This window comes from Buteo buteo, chromosome 27, assembly GCF_964188355.1.
Source record: "Buteo buteo chromosome 27, bButBut1.hap1.1, whole genome shotgun sequence".
NCBI classification, from domain to species: Eukaryota; Metazoa; Chordata; class Aves; order Accipitriformes; family Accipitridae; genus Buteo; species Buteo buteo.
This window is the reverse complement of record NC_134197.1, coordinates 3317940-3343728: the sequence shown is the minus strand read 5'-3', so window position 1 is coordinate 3343728 and position 25789 is coordinate 3317940. Positions and strand designations below refer to the sequence as shown.

The 25789-nt window shown below is 52.6% G+C and overlaps 2 protein-coding genes across 2 annotated transcripts; both read left to right on the top strand.

Annotated features, from left to right (window-relative positions):
• Positions 1-134: 134 nt before the first annotated feature.
• On the top strand, positions 135-10315 carry GID4 (GID complex subunit 4 homolog). The gene is made up of 6 exons (XM_075058456.1): positions 135-487; positions 3081-3140; positions 4128-4235; positions 4976-5077; positions 6148-6278; positions 7518-10315. The coding sequence occupies exons 1-6, from the start codon at positions 275-277 to the stop codon at positions 7579-7581; spliced, it is 678 nt and encodes a 225-aa protein (XP_074914557.1). The 5' UTR covers positions 135-274; the 3' UTR covers positions 7582-10315.
• Positions 10316-10773: 458 nt separating this feature from the next.
• DRG2 (developmentally regulated GTP binding protein 2) lies at positions 10774-20367 on the top strand. Its single transcript, XM_075058417.1, has 13 exons — positions 10774-10903; positions 12054-12214; positions 12642-12731; positions 13892-13952; positions 14920-15010; positions 15415-15487; positions 15652-15742; positions 15938-16035; positions 16665-16741; positions 17194-17282; positions 18224-18282; positions 18705-18758; positions 18843-20367. The coding sequence occupies exons 1-13, from the start codon at positions 10840-10842 to the stop codon at positions 18927-18929; spliced, it is 1095 nt and encodes a 364-aa protein (XP_074914518.1). The 5' UTR covers positions 10774-10839; the 3' UTR covers positions 18930-20367.
• The last annotated feature ends 5422 nt before the right edge of the window (positions 20368-25789 follow it).

Below are 25789 nucleotides of genomic sequence, written 5' to 3'. Positions count from 1 at the left end.
CAAGGACTACATTTCCCATCACCCCCCGCGGCCGCGCCTGCCGGGAGGAAGCGCGTCCCCAGGCGGCGGCGGCCAATCGTCGCCCGGTACCGCCCTTCCCGCAACACCCGCGAGGGCCAATGGGAGGGCGCGGAGGCGCTGCCGGGAGGCCCTGAGCCTGGCGGCGGCGGCGGCGGCGGCGGCCTCGGCGTGTGGGGAACGGGAGCGGGAGCGGGCGGTGCCGCTCGGCCGCGGCTCGGCCCCGGCCACGCTGGCGCCCGGGGACCCTCCCGAGATGCCGGTGCGGAGCGAACGGTGCCGTGCGGGCGGTGCGGCGGGTTCGGCCTCCTCACCTCCCTCGGGGGCGGCCGCTAGTAGTCTGGTACCGCCGCCTCCCATCAACACGGCGCAGCCCGGGGTGGCCACTTCGCTGCTTTATAGCGGTGCCAAGTTTCGCGGGCAGCAGCGCAGCAAGGGCAATGCCTACGAGGTGGAGGTCGTCATGCAGGTGAGGGGCCCGCCGGCCGCCTCCTTCCTACCCCCCACCCCGTCCTTCAGCCCTGGGCCCGCCGCGGCGGGGCCCCGCTCTCCTCAGGCCGCGGTCGTCGTTCCCGCCCCTCCGGTCCCCTCAGGCCGCGGTCGCCTCGTTTTATTCCTTTTCGGACTCTAAAGCCGCGGTCGTCCAGTCTCCCGTACCCTCAGGCCCAGTCGCTTGAATTTCTCATGCTCTGGTCGCCGCCGCCGTTCTCCCCGCCCTCGTTCTCTTCAGCCCCCGGCTGGGGTCGGTGTCTGTTCTCCCCCAGTTCCCTCAGAGCCCGGACCTTGTTGTGTGTCCCATCCCCTGAGCCCCAGCGAGGCCTGTGGCTGAGGCAGGGGAGACCCCTTTCCTTTAGTCCCAGGGTTCCCATTCCCTTTGGTCCCGGTGAGGTGGGAGCAGGGTGGCGGAGGTCTCAGGGGGACCCTTCCTCTCAGGCCTAGAAAGGCCTGTGGTCCTCCCTGCCCCGCTTCCTCTCTGACCTGGCAGTGCCTCCCTGTGATTCCCCTGGTTCCATCAAGCCTGGTAATGGCTGTGAGTCCTCAGGCTCTGGAGAGATCTCTATCCTGCCCCCACCGTGCGCTTTCCCTTCCTTTCAAGATCAGGGGAAAAGACCCTGTCCTATTCCTCTCAGGCCCTGGTATAGATTCCTTTCCCTCAGGCCCAGTGAGGTCCCAGGGCCACCTACTTGATCCCTTCCCCTCAAACCCTGAGGAGGGCTCACTGCACTCAGACCTTTCTCCTCCACCTCTTTGCCCCATTCCCTTTGGTCCTGGCAAGGTTCATAACCCAGGATCCCTCCCCCATTCCCTTCAGGCTCTTGGGTGGCTGTGCACCTCCATGCCACAGGGCAGAAGGGTAAGAGACCAGCTTAGAGCAGGTGGTTTTCTGGGAAGTCCCTACCAGTGGGACAGCCTGTATTTCAGGCCTGGCTGGAAATCAGCAGAGATCCAGGTCCCAGTCTTAGGTTGGCAGAGCATGGCTTGGCTGGACCTGGGACCCAGGGTTCCTTGTCCCTGGGCTGTCAGAGGCTCCCCCAGGCTAAGCAGAGAGCCTGGGAAGAAGTGCGGTGGTTTGTCTGTGGCAGGAATGCAGCCAGACAGCTGTAGTGCCCAGCTGTGCTGGGGAATCAGGACGCTGGCTCATGTGGCTTTCCCATTCCTCCCTGCAGTCATTGTCGCCCTGTGTGCTTTATTTTTAGTCCTAGGGATTGGCATGATTGCTTTGGGCAGAGCTGGTGAGGTGTGGAGTCATTAGTACGCGGGCAAGCCAGACATCTGATACACGCTTTCCTATAGAGCACCCTGCGAGTCACAGCTTTGTTCCCAGTTTGGTGGCACAGGATCTGAGGAACTGTGGTTGAGTGTGCAGCAAGTGCAGCGATAAAGCTTGCCATGTGTGCCGGCATTGTGGAGTAGTGTCAGAGCCCCAGGGTCAGCAGATAGGGTAGTGTTTGAACTGGACTGTTTGTTTTCACGTACGGTCCTCCACAGCACAAGCGTACCTGGTGTGGTTTGCTGTGGTGAGGACATCCTATGGCTGATCAGCTTCACTGCACGCTGCCTTCTCGCAGGGGCTGGCTGTGGCTTTGTGCTAAAAATGCTGCTGTTTTGCGCGTGTCAGCTGAGAAGAGGTGGCTGCCTGCTCTCCCTGTGCTGAGCGCAGAGAAACGTTGCTTTTCTTTGATCACAGGTGGGGAAGATCCATCTTCACACAGTTGATGTTTGCACTTCCCCAAAAAACTCACTTCTTGCTTTGAAAACAGATCTGGGGATGTCGGGGAAAAGCTTAGAAAATCCCCTGGTTTTAAAGGTGCTTGGAACAGACGCAGCCCCCTGCCTAGCTTCTGCACAGCAGAAGCACTGAGCTGCAGCCCTGTAACTCAAAAGAAGGGTGGCATAAAAGCACTAGATCTGGGAGAAAGGCCTCTTTCAAAGCGCACAAGAGATTGTTTGGCTTCTGAGCAGGCTTTGGCATGCACCGTGCTGGGTACTAGGCAGAGAGTACAGGTAGCATGTTAGAGAGGTGTCAGTCAGGCCTGTTAAATAAGCAGACAGCAAAGCTCAGGGCTGTGCTTTCTTCCTCTAGCCTGAATTATCTCCAGTAAATACATGGTTTTTACTCTTCTCTCCCCTGAATGCCAGTTTGCTGGTAGCGGTTGACTGGGAAATGTGGGGGCTGGGGATGTGGGTGCTTCTGCCAGTGGTGCTTTCACTTGGAGAAAACTGTGAGTCTCCTTCCTTCTGGGTGGAGAGGGGGGGGATTTGCTTCCCATAGGAGACCTCTGGGCAGAGGGTGCTGCCTCAGTGTGATGGAGCTGGAAGTGGGGTGCGTGTTGTCAGGCCTGGGATGTGGAGGCTGTCAGAGGTGAGCTGGGCCCCTGTAAAAGATCTTTCCAGGTGGTTCCCAGTCATGGGAAGGGCTGCCAGCGTGAGCATTGGGCAGTAAGCTGGACAGGCTGTACAGGCTGGAGCTGAAATTAGCCTTGGAGGGGTTAGAAACTTCTTTGGATCAATTGGGTGCCTTCATGCTTATGCTAATGGTTGGACTTTGCACTCTTTTCTAGCATGTGGATATGGAAAACTCCTATCTCTGTGGATACTTGAAGATTAAAGGCCTTACAGAGGTGAGTGTTAACTGCAAAACAACAAGAAAAGGTGCCGTGTAAAGGCTTTTCTTTTTCCTGGTGGGGTGGGAGAAGCTACCACCCACCAGAAATAGAAAGTGGAGGGCTTGAGCATAGAGTAGATTTGACCACTATATAGTTTTAATAACTTCAGTCTGTTGTTCTTCGTGTGTCAAGCAAGTATGCTGGGCCTCAGTGGGAGTCCTGAATGAGGAAGGCTTATCTGGCAGCCCTTAAAGTCTGAGCACAACCAAATCTGACCCTGCGGTCAGCTTTAGGCACTCTACCTGTGGTGGTGTGTTGCTGAAAGAAAGTAAACCGGGACCCAAACAGTCAGATCTTTACATACTTCCTTCCCCATCCATCCTCTAAGATTGCTCCTGGTGTTGGACTGTCAGTGAGAACTGTCTCCCAGGGGTGATGCTTCTATTGGCTGCAGTGCACTGTGTGTCTGTCGTTACGTGGGAGCGTTTGGAGAAGTTCACTTACCCCAGCTGAGTCTGCTATTCCCTGCCTGTGTTCTAATTCAGTGCCAACGCAAAGCTGAAGAGGAGCACCTTCTCCCTTGGTGGGGTGGCTTAATCCACCCCTTGGGCTCTGTAGCGGTCACGCAGCAACTGCCTGGTGTCTGCTGGGGAGCGGTGCTGGCTGTAAGCGGTCACTTGTGATCATCCAGTTGGGAGCTTCCCCGCAGTCCAGCTCTGACACAGCTCCTTCTGGTTTCATGAAGTGAATGGAGAGGCAGAGAGAGGCTGGAATAAGAGGGTGGAGGCTGTGCGTGCATACAAGTCAGGCTTTAAGAGGTGTGGGGCAGGATGAGTCAGCGTCCTGCTTGGAGGGACGATGTGAGCACCAGCTTCGGATTGCCCAGAGCTCTTGCTGCACGATGCTGCTTTTTGCTGAGCACGTGCACCTCTATCTGTGTTTGAGTTTCTGTCTCTAGGTGACCAATCTTCTGACCTCTCGTTCGTCTCCATTCTCTCTTAGGAGTACCCAACCCTCACCACTTTCTTTGAAGGCGAAATAATCAGTAAAAAGCACCCTTTCTTAACACGCAAGTGGGATGCTGATGAAGATGTGGATCGTAAACACTGGGTAAATAAATCTGGGGAGCAGATGTGGGTCTGATGCAGTCCTGGCTGAGCAGCTGGTTTGGAGGTGAGGTGCAGTGTGTGCCCAGGCAAAACCTGTCAAAAGGGCCTGGAAACCTGTCCTTTTTGGGTGTCTCCCACCTTTCCTCACTGATATCTTTGCAACTAGAGGTCCCTTCAGCGGACTGTTGGCTGTGATCTATGGAAAGGGAGGGGGCATCTTGTTTTCCACTTGCTCGCCATGGGGTTGGAAGGGACCAGGAGCAATCCCCATCTCTTGACCCCCTAGGAGACCACGCTCCTTATTTTGAAGGCTTGTCGCAAAATGGAGTGGAGAAGGGGAGAGGTGCCCCTCTAGCACAGGCAGGGCAGTTGGTACCTGTGTCTCAGCCACCTCAGCCCTCTGCTTGCGATAGGGTGTGTCTGCCGCTGTGCTCTGGATCAGGGCCAGATTTTGTTTGCCAGACTTTGATGTTTATTATGTTTCAGTCAAAATACCTTCCTCTAGAAGTGTAGGAGCTTCTCCAGCTGGGCTGGATGTGGCAGTGGGTGTCTGGCAATCTTCTGTGTTCCCCTGTGCTAGTCCTGGGGTGTGCGTTTAGCACTGCTCCAAGGGAAGAGCAGCCCCTTTGGTGAGGAGGTCCTGTTCTGTAGCAGTTTTTCCCTCATAAATAGCAGCTGGCACTAGTGAGCTCTACTCCTGGAGTAAGCATCCTGGTTTTTTTTTTTCTTTTTTTGTTGCAGGGGAAGTTCCAGGCTTTTTACCAGTATGCAAAAACATTTAACTCTGATGACTTTGATTATGAGGATCTGAAAAATGGGGACTATGTCTTCATGAGATGGAAGGTAAACTCTGCATGTCGTCTCCTTTGATGAGCTGCTTACAAGCGACTGACAGAGGCTTGTGGTGCCTGAAAGCTTTTTCAGCTATGATGGTTTAATGAAAGATCTCACCTTACCAACCTCGTAACCCACCATACTTGCAAATTCCAGTGTGACTCCTGTCTAGCCAACTAATTGCATCCTTAGAGGCTGCAGTCATGGCTAAAAACACAACAGGAAAATCTTGCTTGGTGATGCTCCAGAGGACGAGAGAATTGGTGTCTCCAGTCCCTGTGTGGGACATGTGTGTTTGATGCAGACTGGCCGGTCCGCACCTCTCTGTTCTTCAGCTGGACTGATTCTTCCCTCTTTACATGAGCCTTGTGCAGCTACAGGGGGAGGAAATCATAGGATCATAGAATGGTTTGTGTCAGAAGAGACTTGTAAAGATCATATAGTACACGCCCCCCGCCCATGGGCAAGGACATCTTTCACTAGACCGGGTTGCTCCGAGCCCTGTCCAACCTGACCTTGAATGTTTCCAGGGATGAGGCATCTACCACCTCTCTGGGCAACCTGTTCCAGTGTCTCACCACCCTCACAGTAAAGAATTTCTTCCTTATATCTAATATAAATCTACCTGCTTTTAGTTCAAAACTGTTACCCACTGTCCTATCACTACAGGCCCTGGTAAAAAGTCTCTCTCCATCCTTCTCATAAGTCCCCTATAAGTATGAAAGGCTGCAATAAGGTCTCCCCAGAGCCTTCTCTTCATCATCACGTGGCTCCGATTCCTGATTTTGCAATTGGCTTGGTTTGCAGGGGGCAGGTGTTGAACTGAAACTGGTCTCTTGCACTCTTCAGACTGGTTCTGTTCTCAGTTGTCTGCTTCCCTGTAAGATGCCTGCAGTGGCAGGTGGTGAAAGAACACGCTAATCTCCGTAGTCTGGGCTGCCGTGAGTGCAGGGAATGCTCAGCCAGGAATGCCTTTGTGTTAATGGGTGCCAATATTCAGTTTGGGAGGGCAGATTCGGCGGGGGGGGGGGGTAGTATTTGACCGACATTTTAAAATGCAGTCTGTGTTTTGTGTGCAGGAACAATTCCTAGTCCCAGATCACACTATCAAAGACATCAGCGGTGCTTCCTTTGCTGGTTTCTATTACATCTGCTTCCAGAAGTCAGCAGCATCTATAGAGGGCTATTACTACCATAGGAGTTCAGAATGGTAAGGAAGCTTCCTTCCTCCTGTGGACTGAAGGGTGGCTCCTCAAACCAAGCAGTGACTCCTCTTCTGCATGTCTGCAGCCTTGGGAGTGTCCAGGCAGTGTTTCTCTGGGCTGGGAAGGCGGTTCAGTCTGGTGGCTGGACCTCAGGGCAGAAGGGAGGGCGTGTGTGCCGTGCTTGGCCAGAGCAGGCTAGCGCAGCCGATCCGTGTGGTATAAAGTGCTGCCCTTTTTGCATGGCGAGGGATGATTGGGCTGGCAAGGTGGAGCAGGGGAGATACAAGGTCTGGAGATGTGCTGTGGCCCAGTAAAGCAATGGCCTGCTGTGTCAGTGAGGTACGTTAGGAGGCAGACACCAGCTGTGGTTCACTAAAATCATCCCTCAGAAGCCTTGTCTCCAGTTCAAACACTTGCAGGGCTTGCTTGCTTCTGCCCTCCTGTGAGGACAAGCAAGTGTAAGGCAGCCTGATCTTGTGTGCAGGGTTGTGCTCCCTCAGTTTGCACTTTGCTCAATGATTCAGGCTTTGAGCTTCTCCATGCCTTGGCCCTTCAGAGGATGTCGGAGGGGCCTTCGGGAGGGAGCTTGGTGCTTTCTCGCATGTAACAGCTTGGCTGTTGCTCCCTTCAGGCAGAAATCTTGTTAGGCCAGTGCTTTGTAGTCCAAGGTCCTTAGGGTGTTGCTGTAAGACACAGCAAACAGTCAAAAGTTAATTGGTTGATTTCTTGTTAGAGCCAACCATCTGACAAGTAGCTGTGGAGGGCTCTTTTCCCTCTGACAGCCTTCAATATTTGTCACACGCAGCAAGTGAATCTGTAGGGTGGCTGAAATCTCTCAGGGGGAGGGAAGGTACCTGGGAGGCTTTCAGACAAATCCCGTCAAGCTAAGCTTTGAAAGACCTGAGTGTAATTTGCAGTTGTAGCAAACACCGTTTGAACATGAAAGTTGTTGAACTTCAAAAGGTGTCCAAAAACCACAGTCAGCCCACCTCGAATGCAGCCTGGCTGCAGGTAGCTCAAAGGCACGGGAATGGAAATGAGGAATGATGCCGAGCCCTCACAGGGTTTTGGCACCATGGATAAGTGGGTGTTGGGTGCCTGAACACCTCTGAGACTGTAAAGGGGAAGAGAAGAGCTGGCCACCAGGATGTCTGCTCTGTGGCCTGCCAAGCAGGAGCCATTAGTGCTAGGGGAGTTCTGTTGCTCTGTGTAATCATTTTGTCCATCTTTTCCTTCTTTCCCAGGTATCAGTCATTGAATTTAACTCATGTTCCTGAGCACAGTGCTCCTATCTACGAATTCCGATGACAGCTGTCCAGAACTGATACCGCACAGAAGCAAACCGGGCAGGAGAGCATGGCCTGCCAGGAGAACTGTGTCCCTGTCGGAGCACGGGAATGCACGCTTCTCTCCTGCCCCTCGGACTCGTGAGAGAGAGCCTGAATGTTAACCCACCCAGCCCAAGGAGCGTGGCTGCTGGAGCTTGATTCTCCCTCCTGTCGAGTGGCGATTTGATCTTTAATCTGGTTTTAAGCTACCTTTAAATGCACTTTCTTATTGCACAGCTAGTTTCTCTATCACTGAAGTTCCTCCTGGCTCTCCTCTGGAAGCTGTTTCTCAGTAGCTGGAATCAGTGGTCTGTCCTCTGAGTAATAAGAAAATATAAGCTCAATGCTTATGTTTTCATTGTTACAGCCTGATATGGGTTGAAACCGCCAGGACTCAGGTTTGTTGCCCAGATTGCCAGCTCTGATGCTCCCAGAGCTGGGTCCCGTGTGTGAGGCTCTGCTTGGCAGAGAACTGCTCAGCTGCAGAGTCTGTGGGGGGAGTGTTGGCTGAGACAGATAAGGCTTGAACAAGTCTTTGCTTCGCGCTGGCTAACAAGGTTAGCTGGAGCTGCAGATCTTTCAGGAACGCCGGCCCTTTGGAGCTGGGAGCTGTTCCGGTGTCTGGATACGCCACTGGGAATTAATTTGATGTATGGACTTCCAGGCTCTCAGTAAAGTGGATCTGAACTCTGCTTATAGGTGTATATTTGCTCTTTACTTAAGTTAAGGGTAAAAAAGAAAAAAAAGAAAAAAAAAAAGACTTTTATTAAAAAAATTATATATTTTTATGGTTCCTTTTCCAAAGGACCCTATGGCAAATGCACAAGTACTCAATTACATTTTACCGTTTTCACATTGAAAACCGGGAATGTCTGCGTTAGTTTTTATATACGTGTATGCTAGCCACTTTGGGAAAGTAACGGGAGTACAAGTGTTGAGCAGCATCACAGGGATAGCTCTGGGACTGTTCAGCATTTGTACTTGCTCTTCATGCTTCACCAACACCACTGCTTGATACCTTTTTACAAGGCAAAAACAAGAAAAAAAAAACAAACAACAAAACAAAAACCAACAAAAAAACCCCAGTAGCTCTCCTCTGACTTTGAAATGTTTCAAGTGATATAACTTAAGGCTTGTGTGCCAAAGTGTGTGTGTATGCGCGTGTGGTTTGTTTTTTTTTTTTTAAAGACATTTTACAAATTGGCCTTGGTTGTATATTTAATGTGACAGTCCCACCAGCGGGGCTTTTGTGAGAGTTTAGTTTGCGTTTTTCTGGCTGTTTTACAAACAACCCCCTTAAAGCAGGCTTGTGTCATGCGCTAACCGGGTGGGTGTTGAGGACGGGTTTGCCGCCTGGGAGAGGAAAGCGAAGCCTCCGCATGCCTAGCACCAAGGTGGTTTGGGTTTTCTTCTTTTTAACTAACTTTCTTCCTTTTGGCAGCATGTCTGTATGGTTTATTGCAGCAGCTGAATTGCTAGTTTAAGCCTTAACGAGAAAGTATTCAGGTCTCGGTGAGCCCATTTCCCTCTATTCCAAGTCAGGATCTTGCGTGATCGGAGAAGCGGCTGGTCTGGTCTCAGGAGATGATGCGGAAATCGCCCGCCTCGTGCGAGCTGTTTGCCGCAGATGAATCCTTTTCCCCAGCACAAATGGAGAGAGACCTGCTCAGGGGAGAAAGGGGGGAGCCCTGGCCCTTCTGCGGGGCAGGAGCCCCCCCTGCGATGAAGGAAGCGTGTGCCGTTGTCTTGGCTGTTGCAGGTAGATTTGTAGAGTAGTGCGAAGGCAAGCGGGAGAGTGATTCGAGGCGCGAAGGGAGAGCGGCTGCGAGCAGAGCAGTTGGGAAGCGGATTCCCATTTTATTCTGCTTCTCTCGGAGAAACTCGTCCCCTTCGGGGAGAGGGGTTTCCTCACGGTGCTGGGAGACGTCCTGGTTTTAGAGGCAAAAGCTGGCGGTGCTGACTGGCTGTAACCAAGCGTGGGGGTGAAGCCCCCTCCCAGGTGCTGTGTGGGCGCAGGGATCCAGCTCCGAGGGCTCTTTCCAGCCCTCCGGAGCTGTCTGTGTGCAATATTGGTGACGATGCCGGTCTCCTTGCGCTCTCCGGGGCTGCTGGTGCCAGCATGACACTTGGGTTTCTGACGTGGTTTAGTTGAGTTAACGCTGGGGTCGTTGGCAGAAGCTGGGTTAGAAAGGGTCCTGGGGTTGTTTAATATGTATAACTACCCCAAAACCTCAGAAGTTTTTCTTTGAGACTTGATAAGTGGCGAGAAGGGTGGGGAAGGAGCATCCTGCTCTCTGCCTGTCTCCTTCCCACCGTCCTGAAGCCAATTTCGGCTGAAATCCAAAACTTTGGGGGTGATGCCACCCCATGGGACGTGTGTGGCGGGTGGAGAGCAGGTCATGGAGCCGAGAGGTTTACCGGGGCTGTTGGTGTTTAGAGCTTCCTTCCTCTAAAGCCTTCATTTTGGTTTTCTTTTTCTTTGACTTGTTTGATGAGCTAAGGAGAGATGTTACGTATGTCGCAGTGTGGTGAGAGAGAACTGACCGGGGGAGGATTTGGGGTAAGAAATGGGGTATTTGGTCTTACAAGAGGTTGCGATGTGTCTTTTTAACCATGCTGGCTGCAGAAGGGGTGCACTTGTGGGCAGACGGAGCAGGGGCTGAGGAGGTGTTTTGCAGAGCGATCAATGTCCAAATTAAACATGAAATGTATTTAAGGGGCCTGTGTCCGTGTGTGTTTGTCCACCAAAGCGCTTCTCGGTTCCAGAGGGGGAGCTGTGCTTCATCTCCTCCCTCGAGGGTTTCTCCGGCAATCGAATAAACTGCTGATTGCCTTAAATGCAGGATCCGGCCTTAATTAGGGGAGCAGGAGGGGGGCAAGCCTTGGTGGGGGGGGGTGTCTCCCTGTGAAACCTGCCCGACTCCTTACCCCTTTCCCTACAAGCAGCTCCCCTTAGCCCCCCTTCGTTTCCCGGGCAGCTCTCACTGCCAGCCTCCTCCCCGGTCAGACCGTGTCGCCCACCCACCCGTGGGCGCCCACCCGTGTCCCAAAGAACGACGGCGGGCGGAACCCTAGAACGCGGGGTACGGGAGGTGGCCGGAGCGACTCGGCGGGTGCACAAGCCCCTTAAGGCGCCGAACCTCGGCCCGGACGTTTGAGGGAGACGGACGGACGGACCGGCGGCGCTTCCGGCGTGAGGCGTGTGGGGCCTGGCGAGCGGGCCGGGCCGGCCCCCGCCATGGGCATCCTGGAAAAGATCTCCGAGATCGAGAAGGAGATCGCCCGCACGCAGAAGAACAAAGGTTCGGGGTGGGGGTGGTCGGGGGGGGCTGAGGTACATGGGGAGACCGGGCGGGGCAGAGCCCTGGGTGGAGGGGGGAAGGTGGGTGACTGGGGGTGTAAGGGGCTGCTGCGTTATGGAGGGGCTGGGGAGGGGGTTTGGGGGAAGAGGGGACGGTCTGAGCCACGGGGGTGGCGGGGTGTGGGGGGGTTGAAAGTCTTGGGGGGCTGGGGCAGGTGAGGGAGCAGGGTGAGCCCTGAGGCTGAGGTGGGGTGTATGGGGGGGGCAAAGTACCCAGGGAGGCTGTGGAGGGCCGCAGCCCCCCCTTCTTTCCCCGCCGTTGCAGCCCTGGCCCGTGCGGGTGAGGAGCCTCGGGCCCTGCGGAGGGGCTGGGCCGAGGACCCCAAGTGCTGCTGGCGAAGGGGGACCAGGGCTGTCAGCTGCGGGGTCCCCGAGCTGGTGTTGAAATGCTTTGACTTAAAAGAGAGGGGACTGGGGAGCAGAGCTCCCCTCGGCTTCTGCTGGGGTGGGTGCCCAGCACCTTGCTGCTTCTGGAGGCTTTAGGCTGTGGTAAATAATGGAAAGGAAAAATAGTAAGACATGTGATCTCTTGGATTTTGTGCCCTTCCCAGTTACAAAGGGAAACAACTGCCTTCTTTTTTTCTGTATCGGGTGTAAATTCAAGTGTTTTGCTAAAAATAAGTCAGTTAAGTACTTTCACACACATAAGCTCCAAGTTGAACATGTCTTTAAAACTTGTCAAGAGCAGGGGGAAAAAAATCCTGCGTTTTTGGCGTGTTGAATGTGACCTGGTGTAAGGAAGGGCCTTTGCCCAGGAGCAGCTGTTCCCTCTGTGATCTTTCTCTCCTTAACTGGCTCCCTTCACCTGTTTGTTCCCATACCTGCTGTCCCTCTTGCTTGCTCCTTTTACCCAGGAATTTTTTGGCTTCTTATTTCCCTCAAGTCTGACTTTCTGTGCAGGATACCAGAAGGTTTGCACTCAATGGCTAGTATTTCAAAAGGTTACAGAATGCCTAGGGGGTAGCTTGTGTGTGTGGCAGTGGTTCAGATGTTGACAGAGACCCTTAGTGTTCCTTTTTAAGGTTCCTATTTCTAGAAGTGAATTATCAGCAACTTTCTGTCAACCAGTTGTTGCATTTGTGTTATTCCAGCCACTGAGTACCACCTCGGCCTGCTGAAGGCAAAGCTTGCAAAATACAGAGCTCAGTTGCTAGAGCCCTCCAAATCCTCAGCTGCTAAAGGAGAAGGCTTCGATGTGATGAAATCTGGAGATGCCCGGGTGGCGCTGATCGGTTTTCCTTCTGTGGGTAAGGTCAGTGAGTGTCTACGTTAACCACGTGGCATGTGTGTTTCCAGTTCGTGGTTAGCAGTGGCTATAAAGCAGATATCCGTCTTCTCTTCATCTTTCACATTCTTGCCATGAGTTAACAGAAGGTTATTGTATGCCAAGAGCTGAAAGTTAGAGCTAGGGCAAACACTCCTTCGTGCCCTGTGGTAACAGCCTGAAACTCGGGTCTTGCCCAGCCACAGGACTGTGGAGAAAATAGGCGAGAGTCCAGGATTTGCCTTCGTTCAGTGAAAGCACTGGCTGTCCCATCATCACTTCAGTCTCTGTGCCTTGAACAGCCACAATGCGACTTCCAAAAGCTGAGGAACACTTTGGTGTTGCTTGTATTGCTGAATGTTTACCGGTGCTTTGATTTGCATATCTCTAGTGATGCTGATCTCTTGCATTTCAGTCCACGTTTTTGAGTTTAATGACCTCAACTGCCAGTGAAGCTGCGTCTTATGAGTTCACAACCCTGACGTGTATCCCAGGAGTTATAGAAGTAAGTAGGATTTTCCTCCCTTCAGCACAGTAGTGGCAGTAAGAAACCCAGACAAGTAAATATGTCGGTTTACACCAGTTACGCTTGTGCTACCACTAAGAAGCGGTGATATCCAAAGGTCTCTGCTGACTTCTGCTTTAAACTTTAGGAGGTCTTGAGTGTTTGCGGTATCAGGTCTTCTGCAACCTGCAGTGCTGATTTAGCACTTCCCGAGGCTACATAACTCTTCAGGATTGACTGCCTGATCGGGGTTTCATCTGCTGCCATTCGACTGACCAGAGCAATACGACAATTCTCCACTGAATTTTTTATAACCGCTATTGGCGCCATTGACCAGATGGCTGGAAACCTTGACAGATTTGTTTTTAATGAAGCTTTAAAAGAGGCAATCTGTACTGTGATCAATTTGGAAAGAAAATACAACTACTCCCATCCTTGAGGAGTTTTATTAGTGGTGGCCTAAGCACCCATCAGCAAAGCAAATGATAAAGGGCATCAAACTGAAAAGTGTCCAAGAGTAATGAGAGGCTCTGGGTCAGAATTGAAAATGGGGTTAAATAATGAAAGTAACCATATTCGTGTTAAAACGAACACAAATATTGTAAAGCATCCAAATGCAGCCATTGCTAAAGCCATTACTGAGAGGACTTTACGGCAACAATAGCGTGAAAGCTAATGCCTCTGCAGATCTGATGAATGAAAGTGTCCTTTTATTTCCTGGTACTGTAAGACCTGCAACACATCTGAGTAGTTCTGATCTGTCTCAGTAAGAGATGGTGGCACTTGCTTGCTACTGTGCTTTCTCATTAGATCAAGAAGTAAGGTGGGGTTTTTTTCATTCTATTTCACCAGCTCAGGATAATGTGACTGTTGTCCTGTTTTCCTGGTACTTTGTCAAACTGCAATCATGTGATGCTTTAGGAGGTCAGGACCTAACGTACCACAGTATGTGGTGTTGAATGCAGCTTCATAGGAAACACTCTGGAGCTTACCTTGACAAAACAGAGCCATCAGCTTTGTGCAAAGCTGTCCTGCTCTGTCAGGTTCATTCAGTTCCACTCTCTGCAGGCTTTGGACCCCAGCACGTGCTTGGGGCTTTCGAGGCAGCTCAGGTCCCTGCATAAGGCTTTCAACTTTCCGTCCTTCTGTTTCCTTTTCAGTACAAAGGAGCCAATATTCAACTGCTTGATCTGCCTGGCATCATCGAAGGAGCAGCACAAGGTTGGCTGATCTCTGTGTTCATGTAAAGTAGGGATTTGCCCTCAATAGTGTATCCGGGTGTCTCAAATGTTAGCAGGTTTCCTGGGCCAACAGTTCCCACATTGGCTTTCCAAATTTTAGAGTCCTTGATCTTAAGTGAGGCACGATTCTTGTCCCTGAGCCCACGTAAGGTTCTATATGTAGCAGAAAGATGCTTTTCTGGAGGTGGGAGCCAAAGCAAGCCAGTCACTTCTCACCTTCTTGCGTGAGTGTTATCTTGCTCATCTGTTTTCTGGTACAGAGGAAATCTAAAGAAAGATGCTAGAGAGGCGGAGGGGGAAATTACAGCTAAACAGTAACCTCTTTTGACTAATTTCCTGAGTTCCTGCCAGTCCTCCCATGACTCCTGATTCGGGGAAGAGGGGTTGGCTTTGTTCCTCTGCTTCATCATTGTCCTGATTGGCTGGTCATGTCAGAAGATGCCTTAGGAAACTTTGGAAAATCTCCTAATAGTCTCTTCTTGGAGGAGCATGGCCTGGTTAATAGGGTCTTTCCTCTTTTTGACCAGAAAGTATATGTAACCCCTCTGCACAGGGGCCCTAGGCCCACATCACTGTTCTGGGTCAGCTGTCTCTGCTGCCTGGAGCTGCTACCACTGCACATGTCTGGAGATGTCTGCCTGGCTGGCAGAGATGTCATTTCCACCCATGCAGCCGTACTTGGATAGCTTTACACACACCAGTTCATGTAACCAGTGGTGGAGGAGCAGCAGCAGAGTATTTGTTAGGGCTTGTGCTGGACATAAGACAGTATGGATTGACCAGATACGCTCACTCAGGGCCCCCCCAGCAGCTGACTACAGCCAGTACAGCACTGCAGGAACTTTTTCCTTGCTTCCAAGCAGCTGCGCAGGGCAGGAGTCCCCATCTGTTGCAGAACTCGTAGCTGGTTTCTCTTGCTGATGTATGGCCTTCTCCTCTTTTCTCAGGGAAGGGCAGAGGTCGGCAGGTGATAGCTGTGGCGCGGACAGCAGACGTCGTTATTATGATGCTGGATGCCACAAAGGGTGAAGTACAGAGGTGAATGTGGGCTTCTGGGCACATGGAGCTGTGGGGTGGGGGGCCAGGTTCAGGGGTTCCCACACGACCAGAAAACATGGTAGCTTTCTGAAGTGTTGTGGCCCGTGCATGTTGGGAAACCAGTAGTTAAGCTATAGAGAATGAGATGGAGGTTGTACTCCATTAGAAGCAAAGCTAGCTGGCTTGGGCTTCTCAGCTGGAGGATCATTCCCACAGGATGGCTGGTCAGAGGCGGGGATGTCAGCCTAGATTTTCCACCAGACTCTGTCCTGCATTAACTGTGTTTTTAGGCTGTAGTGGAAGCTTGTGGCAAGGCTATATCAACATGTTAGTCAAAAAGAAAGGTATGGGTGTCATCTGACTGCGCTCAGTCTCACTTGTACTAATGTGCAGTGTCCCTGCAGGGCCTTGCTGGAGAAAGAATTGGAATCTGTAGGAATCCGGCTGAACAAAAGCAAACCAAATATCTACTTCAAGGTGAGGTTTCCTGGGCTGCTGCAAGCACAGCTGGTGTCTGGCTGCCTACTCAAAGCCGAGGTCACTCTGTGCTGCCCCTCGTGTTGGACAGACTGAAGGAGGGGGGTGGTAGGGGTGGTGTGGATTTTGCAGACTTTTTAAGATGCTTTATTGCCTCCCTGCAGCCGAAGAAGGGTGGAGGTATCTCCTTCAACTCAACTGTCACGTTGACTCAGTGCTCTGAGAAGTTGGTGCAGCTCATCCTTCATGAATATAGTATCCTTTCCTAAAATGGGAGACCCTTAAGCTGTCAACAGCTCATGAGTCAAGCGGTACCTGTTGTGGGACAGCCTTGCTGTGTCTTTGGTGCTTGCTGGGTTGACAACAGGCTTTCGCAAGCAAGCTCAGCCCATTAGCTCACAGCGGTGTGTAGATGTGTTGGGATTTGGGCCTTGACAATGTTCACCTCAGAAATCTTCAATGCTGAGGTCCTCTTCAGGGAGGATTGTTCCCCTGATGAGTTCATTGATGTGATTGTAGGCAACAGGGTCTACATGCCGTGCCTCTACGTGAGTATCTCGGAAACAGCCTGCCTTCTGCCGCACCAAGCAGCTCCATTCTTTGCTGAAGGAAGCACTGGATCTTCCTGGTTCCTAAAGCGAGAACGATTTGGGGTTTAAGAGGTGGAAAGCGCAGCTCAACAGGGAGCTTTTTATAAGCTTTACATGTGCAGCTGTATTCTGTGTGTGTTCCCTGTGCCCTCTTGTGGCTGGCTGCCGTGGAGCAGCACAAGCTGCGTGTCCTGGTGGCATGGGCTTTGCTCCCGTTGTGCAGAGCCTTCTATTCCTGTGCTGCAAGCTCTGCGCTTGGGTTTTCACTACTGGTCCCTTGTGCCAGAGGTCATTTAACGGCTCTGTTTGGTAGCGACTGGGTCTCTAGTGGAATCAAAAGATACTGGAGAACTTGAGGCAAGTCATCCCAAAGGGAGAATTTCAAGAGGTCCAAACTTACATTTAGGCTTCTGAATTTTAACAGTTTGTTTTACTAAGAGCCTTGGCTTGTCCTCTGGCTGACAGGATCTGAGTTTCTGTTTCAGATGCTGGAACTACCTTGTTACACCTATGTGTACATGTCTTACTTCCTTGCAGTGTTGCTGAATTGACTTCCTAAAGGGTGTGTTGTTTTTCCTTTGACTTAGGTTTATAACAAGATTGACCAGATATCTATGGAGGAAGTGGATCGTCTTGCTCGGAGACCCCACAGTGTTGTAATCAGGTAGGAGCCTGTCGCGCTGCCTGATGTGCTGGCCTGGATGGTGTGGTGGTTCATTTCATACCCCTTTCTCCAGCTTCTTCCAAGAAAGGGCTTCTGCCAGGGCTGCCTGCAGCTGCTGGGGGGAGAAGCAGAGCTGCTGTGCAGCTTTTTCCAGGCTTCCTTCACCTGGAGAGGCAGGCTGCTTGGCTTCTCCAAGCTGTCTGCAGGCCAGAGTAAGCCAGTCTAGCTTGTTTGCTTAGAAGTGCTGATATATCTGACTGGGGCTTTGCTGCTTCAAAGCTGCTTGCCCTTCTGGAAGCCCTATTTATTTCACCTTGTGTTTTTCATTTACTGGCCTCATTAAAGACTTTTCCCCTTGTTCCCTAGCACTTTAATAAGACGTTTCACCTTGTTCTTCTGGATGTCTAAATCACAACAGCAGTAAACACGGAGATGTTCCTGGTGTTTTGCAGCTGTGGCATGAAACTGAACCTGGACTACTTGCTGGAGAAGCTCTGGGAATACCTGGCACTTACCTGCATCTACACCAAGAAACGAGGACGTAAGTGGCTATTAGCCAAACAGAAGGTTTGAAAGGCGTAAAGGGCTGCTGCTCATCAAAGGCAGACAGGCTGCCAGTGGGGCTTGGATGCCTGGCTGTCAGTGATCTCTTGTGTCTTGGAAATGCTGCAATTACACTCTCCCTAACCAGCTTTCAGCTCTTGGGAAATGCTTTCTGTTCCATCTGATCCAGCCATGGGTGTATCCCACCACGGCCCTCTATTCTCACTGCACTGGAAGAGCTGAATTTTCATAAGACTTTGCATGATGATATAAGGAAATAAAGTGTCCAAGTTTGCAGCTTTCTTCCTTATTATGCACACTCTGTGATGAACTGTTCAGCCCATCACTACACAGAAGAGGTCTCCTTTTCCTGCTGTGAGAGGTTTGGTGATTCCCATGGCAGGCTCCTGAGGCTGAGGAATGCCTTTGATCCTCCTTTTGCTTTATAATTCACTTGCAGCTTCTCCCAGTGATGAAGGCACATCTATAACTTGTTTCTGTTTGGTTGTGAACAGCTGTGACTCTGAACTTGGGTGGATGTGAGGAGATGAAGGAACTTTCTATGAGCTTGTTAAGCTATGAAATCTTGGGGATTTTACAGAAAACTGCAGAGTGTTTTGGTTTTGCTTGAGCAGGTGTGTTTTGAATTGAGTGCGTTTGTCCTAAGTCAAGTGTTTGGAATGGAGCTGGAGCAGGTGGATTGTGAGGAAGCTGTTGACTGTGTGGTGTGGGTAACTACTTGTGGGTACTGGAGTGTCTACAGAACTGATTTGATGCTTCCAAGTACCTGGATACCTGTTCTGCCTGGGATCTGGCAAGTGTAATGGGAGGAGGAATTTGGGAGTAGTAAGCACAAAGCAATGTGAGATGGTGTCAGCATATTAGAACACACTTGATGGAAATCCAATGCTTTCCCCCCCCCCTCCTGCTTCTCCACAGAGAGACCAGACTTTACAGACGCCATTATTCTACGGAAAGGGGCCTCTGTGGAGCATGTGGTAATTTCTCTGCATCTTTTATGTTTCCTTGTCTGTAGAAGGCAGGTTCCTCTTGGAGCCTGCTATGATTTGTGCTTTGTAAAGCTCGGGACATGTCAGTGTTTAGCTGGGCTTCTCCTTTTATTACCTTTACTGATTCTGCCTGCCTCAGGTTGCTTTCCTAGCTGCTATGAAAGGTTAAAAAAAATTTACTTAATGCAGCCCAGTGAAAAAGCACATGGAAGCAGTGGAATGGGGCTTTATTTGGACTGGTGATTCCTGTGTGTCTGTTCTGTATTCTTTCAAGTGCTGTTAACTGGCCCCAAAAGTCACTTGTAATTTCTGACATAGGCCTGAGTTGCTTCTAGTTCCTGGATATTGAGCTAGTTGGTTGCAAAGTAGTGTCATTGAACTGTCTCACATGCTGTCTGTCTATCTTGCAGTGCCATCGAATTCACAGATCGTTAGCCAGCCAGTTCAAATATGCCTTGGTGTGGGTAAGTGTTTAACAACAAATGAAATCCCTGTCCTCGGGTGTCTCTGACTGGTCTTCTAACCCTTCTCCCCCTCTTGCTTTAAAGGGGACAAGCACAAAATACAGCCCTCAAAGAGTGGGCTTAACCCATATGATGGAGCATGAAGATGTCATTCAGATTGTAAAGAAGTAACTGTCTTCGCTGGTGCCTGGCCTTGTCTTTAATCACTAGAATTGGAACTGACCACATAAAAGCAAAACAAAACAAAACAAAAGATAAAAAAAAAGAAAAAGAAAAAGGGAGATGTGTTCCACAGCCAAGAAAGCTTCCGTGAAGCTCCTTCTCTTGGAGAAAGGCAGAAAATGAGGCTACTGTACTTGCAAGTGGGGATGGGGAAGATGGGTTTCCATCTTGCAGCATTTCAGGTGAAGTAATGTTTCTTAAAAAAGGAGCCAGTTCTTCCAGGACACGGTTCCCACAGCCAGCATTGCCCTGCCCCTAGCAGGGTTTGCAGATGGATCTGTGTGTTAACTTACCAGTGGCTTGCTTAACCAGTGGGAAGTTTATGGGTTTGTGTGAACAAATCTGGCCCTGTGCTTTGGGACAGGGAAGCCAGGGCTGAGAGACCATTGCTGATGCTTTGCTGCCTATCCATTCACTTAATTTAAGTATTGATCTGAAACGGAAACAAAGTTCTCCCTCCCCTGCTTATTGGACGCATTGTCTCTGCAGCTTTCACCGTTGGGAGACTTCAGTCTCTGCATCTGAGACAACCCCCGGTGAATTTGTAATGGTCCCACCTCAATTAACGTTAAAATGTGGCACTCTGTGCCTCTCCTTAGCTCTGCAGTAGAGTTTGTAGGACATCCTGGTCCAACTGGTACCGAGAGAGACGAGAAATGAAACCTTGTTAATGAATGATTAACCTGGCCAGACTGCAGCAGGCTATGATCAAAGAGCGATAGACTGCAGTGAGAATTCACTTCTGGCATATCACTTGTCAAGGACCTGTCTTGGGAGTTTCCTCCTTTGCTCTTGTCCTGCCCGTTAGTCCCCAGGAGTATTGCTGGGGATCTCATTCTTTCTCAATCGTGCCCCTAAATTCCAGTCACGGCTCTTTAAGCTCAAGGTACCATCCCATGCCATGGGTTTTACCCCAGCCCTGTTAAACATCGTTGCTTTTCTGGATATTTTTCATCAGAAATCTGGGATTTTTCTAATCATGCTTTTTCATTGAATACTGATGCTAAACAATTCAGAGTGCCTGATAGAGAACAGCTCTTTCCTTCTGGGATCAAGAGTTGCCAATAGCTTTTATTTTCTTTCATTGAAAAAGGGTTCGGTCTGATGTGGATTCTTAACTGTGAGGACAGGTCTGATAGCAGATTTGTCTGAGCAGGGCTCCTTCCCTCTCCTTTGTGCTCCTCCCCACCCCTCACAAACTGATCGAGCAGAAATGGAAGGATTATTTTATTTGAGAAAATAAAAGTTGCTATTTCATGTGAACTGTAGGTGTCTGCCTGCACTGGGTGGACGGTTTGGTGTGTTTTCTAACTCTCTTTGTTACCTTCGGCCACCTGAGGAATCCTGGATGCTGTTGCAGGAGGTTATGGGGGAAATAGATTGTGAAGCGGCTGCAAGAGGGCTCTGAGGCTGGAGGGGACTTGATGAGGTATGATGGGAGATAAAGAGATATTATATGCAATACCCAAGCTAAGAAGGTGACTTTGAACTCTGTAAGTTCCCTTCCCCGTCCCTGGCTTTGTTCACAGCTGGAGTGCTGAGCAAATCCCGACCGTGGTGGCAGCTAGCAGAGAATGAGCTCCAAATTAGCCGCATTATGCCTGAGCTGGCTGGAGAAAGCAAGCACTTCTCTGTGTGAATTGGGTGGGATGCCGTTCCAGCACATTAACTTGCCCTTTAAATTTTCTGTGAAGGTTGCACAGGCAGAGCTGCCCGTACAAAGAATTCCTCTGGTTTCATTTTTGTCCCTGAGTTTCTGACTTTTCACTCCAAACCCAGGAGCCTGCCAAGCCCTGGCACGTGAACGGGCAGCCAGAACTGCTGACTGGGCTTCGTCCTTAGGCCAGGTACAGTGTGGAGTTGGGGAAACGGTTGATGCTTGTGTGATACTGAAATGCACAGTGTTACCTGCTAAAACATGTCCTTGGTTAGTTAGTGCCTACCTCTCAGTGTGTTCGGGTTTCAAATTGACTAGTCTAGTGTGCCATCGTTAAAAACCCCTCTGTCTAATTAGCCTTACTCCTTATTTAGGAAATTGGGCGTTTTATCCTGTTCAAAATGAACCAATACATGATTAAATTTGGAATGGCGATAAAGTAAAAATAGTAAAGCCAGAAGAAGCTAACTTCTTTTTTTTTTTTTTTTTTTTTTGTGGGAGTAGCTTTTTTTGCAAGCAAGGTTATAGCTGTGTTTGAAAACGCATGCATTTAATTGCAGTGTTCATTCTTCCAGACGGCTTCCCTAATTGTTCTGCAATAATGTTAAAAGCTGCAAACACTGCAGTTCAGTGCAGGAGCAGGTTTGCCTGAAGATCTCTCCGATTCCTGAGAAAGCAAGATCCTAAGGGCAGGGGGGAAATCTACTGCACCTTTAGGATTGTACCGGAGCCTCCTGAGGTTTATGGAATTGGCCAGACCCCTCGTTAGCTCCGTGGGGGAGCTAGCAAAGGGAGATGTGCTCAGAGTGTGTTTGGAGACACTCATCCTTGCTGAGCGTGTTTGGAGAAAGGCTTTATTGTGTCCAGGAGGATGGGGAGCAGTTGCAGGCAGGAGCTGTGGGTTTGCTGCCCTGAAGAGCAGCACGCTGCATTTTCTCCGCTGTATGAGGGAAGGCTTGGCTGGATGATGCTCAGAGAAAGCTGCCCTCAGCAGCTTGGCTGGCGGTCTGCTCTTCTGCGCTGCAGCCCCCCGCCATTCCTCTGCTCTTTCAGCCGACTCCGGTTTCATTAGTGCTGGACCCTGCTCCCAGAGGGCTGCACTGATCCTGCCCTGTCCCTGGGCCCGCTCTGCTCGCAAAGTGCAGCCGTGCATCGCCGCTGAGCCGCGCTCCAGGTGTGAAGCGGGGTGGATCGGCTTCGATACAGTCCATCAGCCACCCTCCATCTAGTCCTGGAAACAGCGGCGGCCCGAGGCGTGCTCTGTTTAAAATGCCTGTTCCAGGCAATCAAGCAGGTTTGATTGGCTGAACACTCCTTTTATAATTTAATTTAGTCAGGAACCGTTTGCAAGGTAATAAAAAGAGACTCTGACTCCAAATACATTCATTTAATTCAATGAGAGACAGTTACTGCGGCGGGCTCGCCTCAGCCAGCTTCCCTCACCCCATCACGCTGACATCTTAAAGTGCTGCTCAGGGCTGTATATAAGAGTCACGATCCGCAGTGACAGCTTAATTGTTTCAAATGCTGACAAGGGTCACCCCAACCAGCCATCGCGCATTGTGCGGGGCTGGCTCGGGAGGCTGCGGCGAGGAGGATTTATGGCTGGCAAATAGTTTTGAATTCCTCTGGTTGCGCCTGCTAAATGATGAACCTGCCCCTTGGGGGTTGGGGCTATTGATTGTAATTTGCAGTTAAGCCCTCGCTTTCTGAGGAATCAGCATAATAAATACCCACCGCATTACAGCAGGGACGTGTCTGCGTGGAGGAGAAGGCAGCGGAGGTTTTCCCGACTCAAGCAGTGCAGTGCCTGCAGCAGGATGCTCTCGTTGCTCCTGGGTTTGGGCGAGCCGCGGGCTCCATCGCTGCTGGAAAACCGTCCCCAGTTTGGTGGGATGCAGGAACCCAGGGCTGGAGGAGGGGAGGATGAAGCTTTGAGGCTCTTGGATGCTTTGTGAAGGCAGGCGGAGATGTCCTGCTCGTCCCAAGGAGGAGAGGGCTGTCTGGTATTTTTGGGATGATGGGTGTCTAGATCCCTTCTCTGTGCCCGGCCTCGGGAGCCAGTTGGTCCCAGCCCTGCTTTGGAGAGGGGTGTGAGTGTGTCCACCCCCATGTCCCTGTGATTTCTCCTAAACTTGCATTGGTTTGGGGGCAGGAATGGGTCAGGGCCATTCACCAGCTGTTCACATCTGGGATTGGTGACACGGAGGTGGCACAGATCTATGTCCCGGGAGGGAAGGGGCTGTGGGGACTGTCCAGCTGTGTCACCAGGGGAGGAAGGGATGGGGACCAGAGGTGGCTGCTCCCTCCCTGACGGTCCCCAGCTCTGCAGAGGGAAGATTAGCTCTTGTCCCTCCGCTCGTGAGTGGAGATGAGAATAATAGCAGTCATCAAATATGCATTGGAAAGCAGCAGCCTGCAGCTGCTGTGCAGCAAATATGGTCCTGCCACTGCCGGGGGAGTGACGGTCCCCGGCGGAGAGCGAGGCCAAGAGCACGACGCCAGCAGAGCCGGCGACTTCGGGCAGCACCGAGCCGGCCTGGTGCCATGCGGGCGAGCTAGGCTACCCCAGGTGAGTGGCTGTGAGTCCCCCAGCTGGGTGGCACGTCCCTTGGGCTCGTGGAGGCCACAACGGGGAGGCCCAGGGAGGGAATTTTGTGTGCGATGTTGGTCCTTACACAAACGCTGTGGCGTGGGGCTCGGCTCCTCCGGGTCAGGGCGTTCGGTGTCCTCTTGTCTCTGGTTGTCCCCGCCTGTCCGCTCGCTGCCTTTAGACCCTTTATCTCACCTTCCGACTCGCACCTTTGCTACAGTCCCAGCATTCCTGCTGCCCTCCAGAGCAGAGCTTTCTCCCCTGAACTCCTCCTCCTTCGCCAGGAGCATCTGCCCCATGTCTCCTACCACCCCTTCCCCAAATTCCTTTTACTTCGGGGCTGTTTTAACCCAGGAAAGCTGCCTGGCCCCGCAGCCAAGCTCTGCGGGGCCCCTGGGCTCAGCTCTGGGGCCGAGGTGATGGCACGGGGCTGTGACCTGGCCCTGAGGCCATCAGCCAGTGTTCCTGGGTGCCCACTAGTGCTTAGCCCAGGACACATTGTGCCCAACTGATCTCTCCTTCCAGTATCTGCTCTGGCTTGTCTCCTCCCCATAATGCCTCCTTCGCGGGCAGCTTTCGGTGTCAGGCAGCAGCCGGCAGGCAGGGACGTGGTGTGCATCGCTCACGAGATGCTGGGTCCCCGTCCTCACTTTGGAGGGAGGAACTGGAGAGGGTTGAAATTAGCCAGTTCAGGGGTGTGATGGGTGCTCGGGGTGGGGGTGGGGCAAGGAGAGACCCATTGGGGTCTTGGAGGGCCGTGCTGCTGTCAGGTTGCCCGTTGCTGGAAGGGTCCAGCCTGTCCCCGTGCTCCCGGCATCCCTGTGGCTCATGGCTGGAGCTGCGAGAGCTGTGGGAGGGCTGCGTTTGAGAGTGGATGCACAATAATACAGAACTGATGATGGAGAAGGGGATGCGATGAGAGATGCCGCAGCCAGGAGGTGCCCGGCCAGCTGGACTGGTTCCATGGGACCGGGGCATGGTTCTCCCGCAAGGCACGGCGGCGGCGGGGCCGGCATGGCACGGTGCGGCAGCGTGGAGCCCTGTTTGTTCCAGCTGTAACTGGAAACAGGCTGTAAGCGGACCCGGGGTCGGCTGGTGACCGCAGACCTGCCGGAGGACGGCGGAGCTGCCGACCCGGGAGCTCTGCCCTACCGATGCCGGTGTTCCAAAGGTACAGTCCCGGGCAGCTATGCGTCGTGCCGGGCTAGGGCGGGCGAAGCAGAACCCCGGTAGCCAAAATCTCCCTCCCCTCTCTGCACCCAGCTGTGGCACAGCCCCAGGCTGCGGTGGTGGGACAGGGGCTGCCCTGAGCTGTGTCCCTGGAATGAGGTGGCTTTCCCTGGCCGTGGGGTGCCAGCCATGGGGCTCTCCTGGTCCTGGAGGAGGCCAATGGGTTCGGTCCAGAAACTGCTGCTGGTTCTTGGGTTCCCCCAGCTGCTGCACAGCTGGATGCTGCTGCTGCTCCTCCCTTGGGTCTCCCCAAATACCCCCTGCAAGGGGGTGGAGCGGGTGCTGCCCCTGCCCGCACGGGTCCTGCCGCTGCCCACAGGTGATCCCTGCGGGGCGGCAAGTTCCCACCGCCGCTGCTTAAACTTTCATGAACCTGCAGCCGCAGGAGTCCAGCCCTGGCATTAACATTTGATGCGGTCACCCTGCGCCTGGGCACGTGTGTGTGCAAACACGCTGCCAGCACCGCCGCGGGGCACGCGTGTGGCACAGGCAAACCCCCTCGCCGGCTGCGCGTGGGCACGCGTGGCACCCTGCACGCACGTGCGATGTGTGTGGCGTGGGGGATACCCCTGTGGGCTCCTGGCTCCTCTCTGCTTCCCAGCGGGGCTGTGGGATTTGGTCCGGTGTTGGGTTCCTCTTCTGCGGCGCTCCCCTTGGCCGTGCTCCCGGTGCTGGGGTGGCACGTACCTTGGGCTCTGCAAAATTGTCTCCTCTCCCTTGGTGCCACGGTTTGGCTTTGTGGGCTCAAACGGGTCCCTGGGCTTCGTCCTCCTCCAGGCTGGCTGGAGGAAGAGGCTGATTCCCTGGCGGAGACCACAGTGAGCCCCAAGGCATGGAGAGGCGGTGGGGTCTGGTTTTGGGGTGGTGATGGCGCTCTGTGCCGTCTCCTGCAGCATCGTCCCCCCCGCCCCGGGGGGATGCTCCCCGCCACGGGTGCCCTTTCCTGCTCCTTTGGAAAAGTCTCCGGTTGAGGCGGCGCATCCCTTGCATTATTCATGCCACCGCGAGCCCCGGCGGTTGGGTTACAGCCGGAGCCCATCTGCCAGCACCGCGCTGCCTAACTCGCGGGGTGCCGTGGGAGGCAGGAGGCAGCTCCCGCCGGGCTGCCCCGGGGCTGCCGGCCCACCGCCCCAGCGCCATGCCAAGCGGGGGGACGCCGGCGGCCGAGGGAGCCACCCGCGGGCACGTGTCTCGCCGAAACTGGGTGCAGGTAAATACCCTCCCGGGGCAGGCTGCGGGGTCGGGAGCCGGCCGGCGTGCCGGGACCTGCCTTGTGTCGGCACGGGGCATCGTCTCGCAGGGCCCCGCTGGGGCCGGAGCATGAGCGCC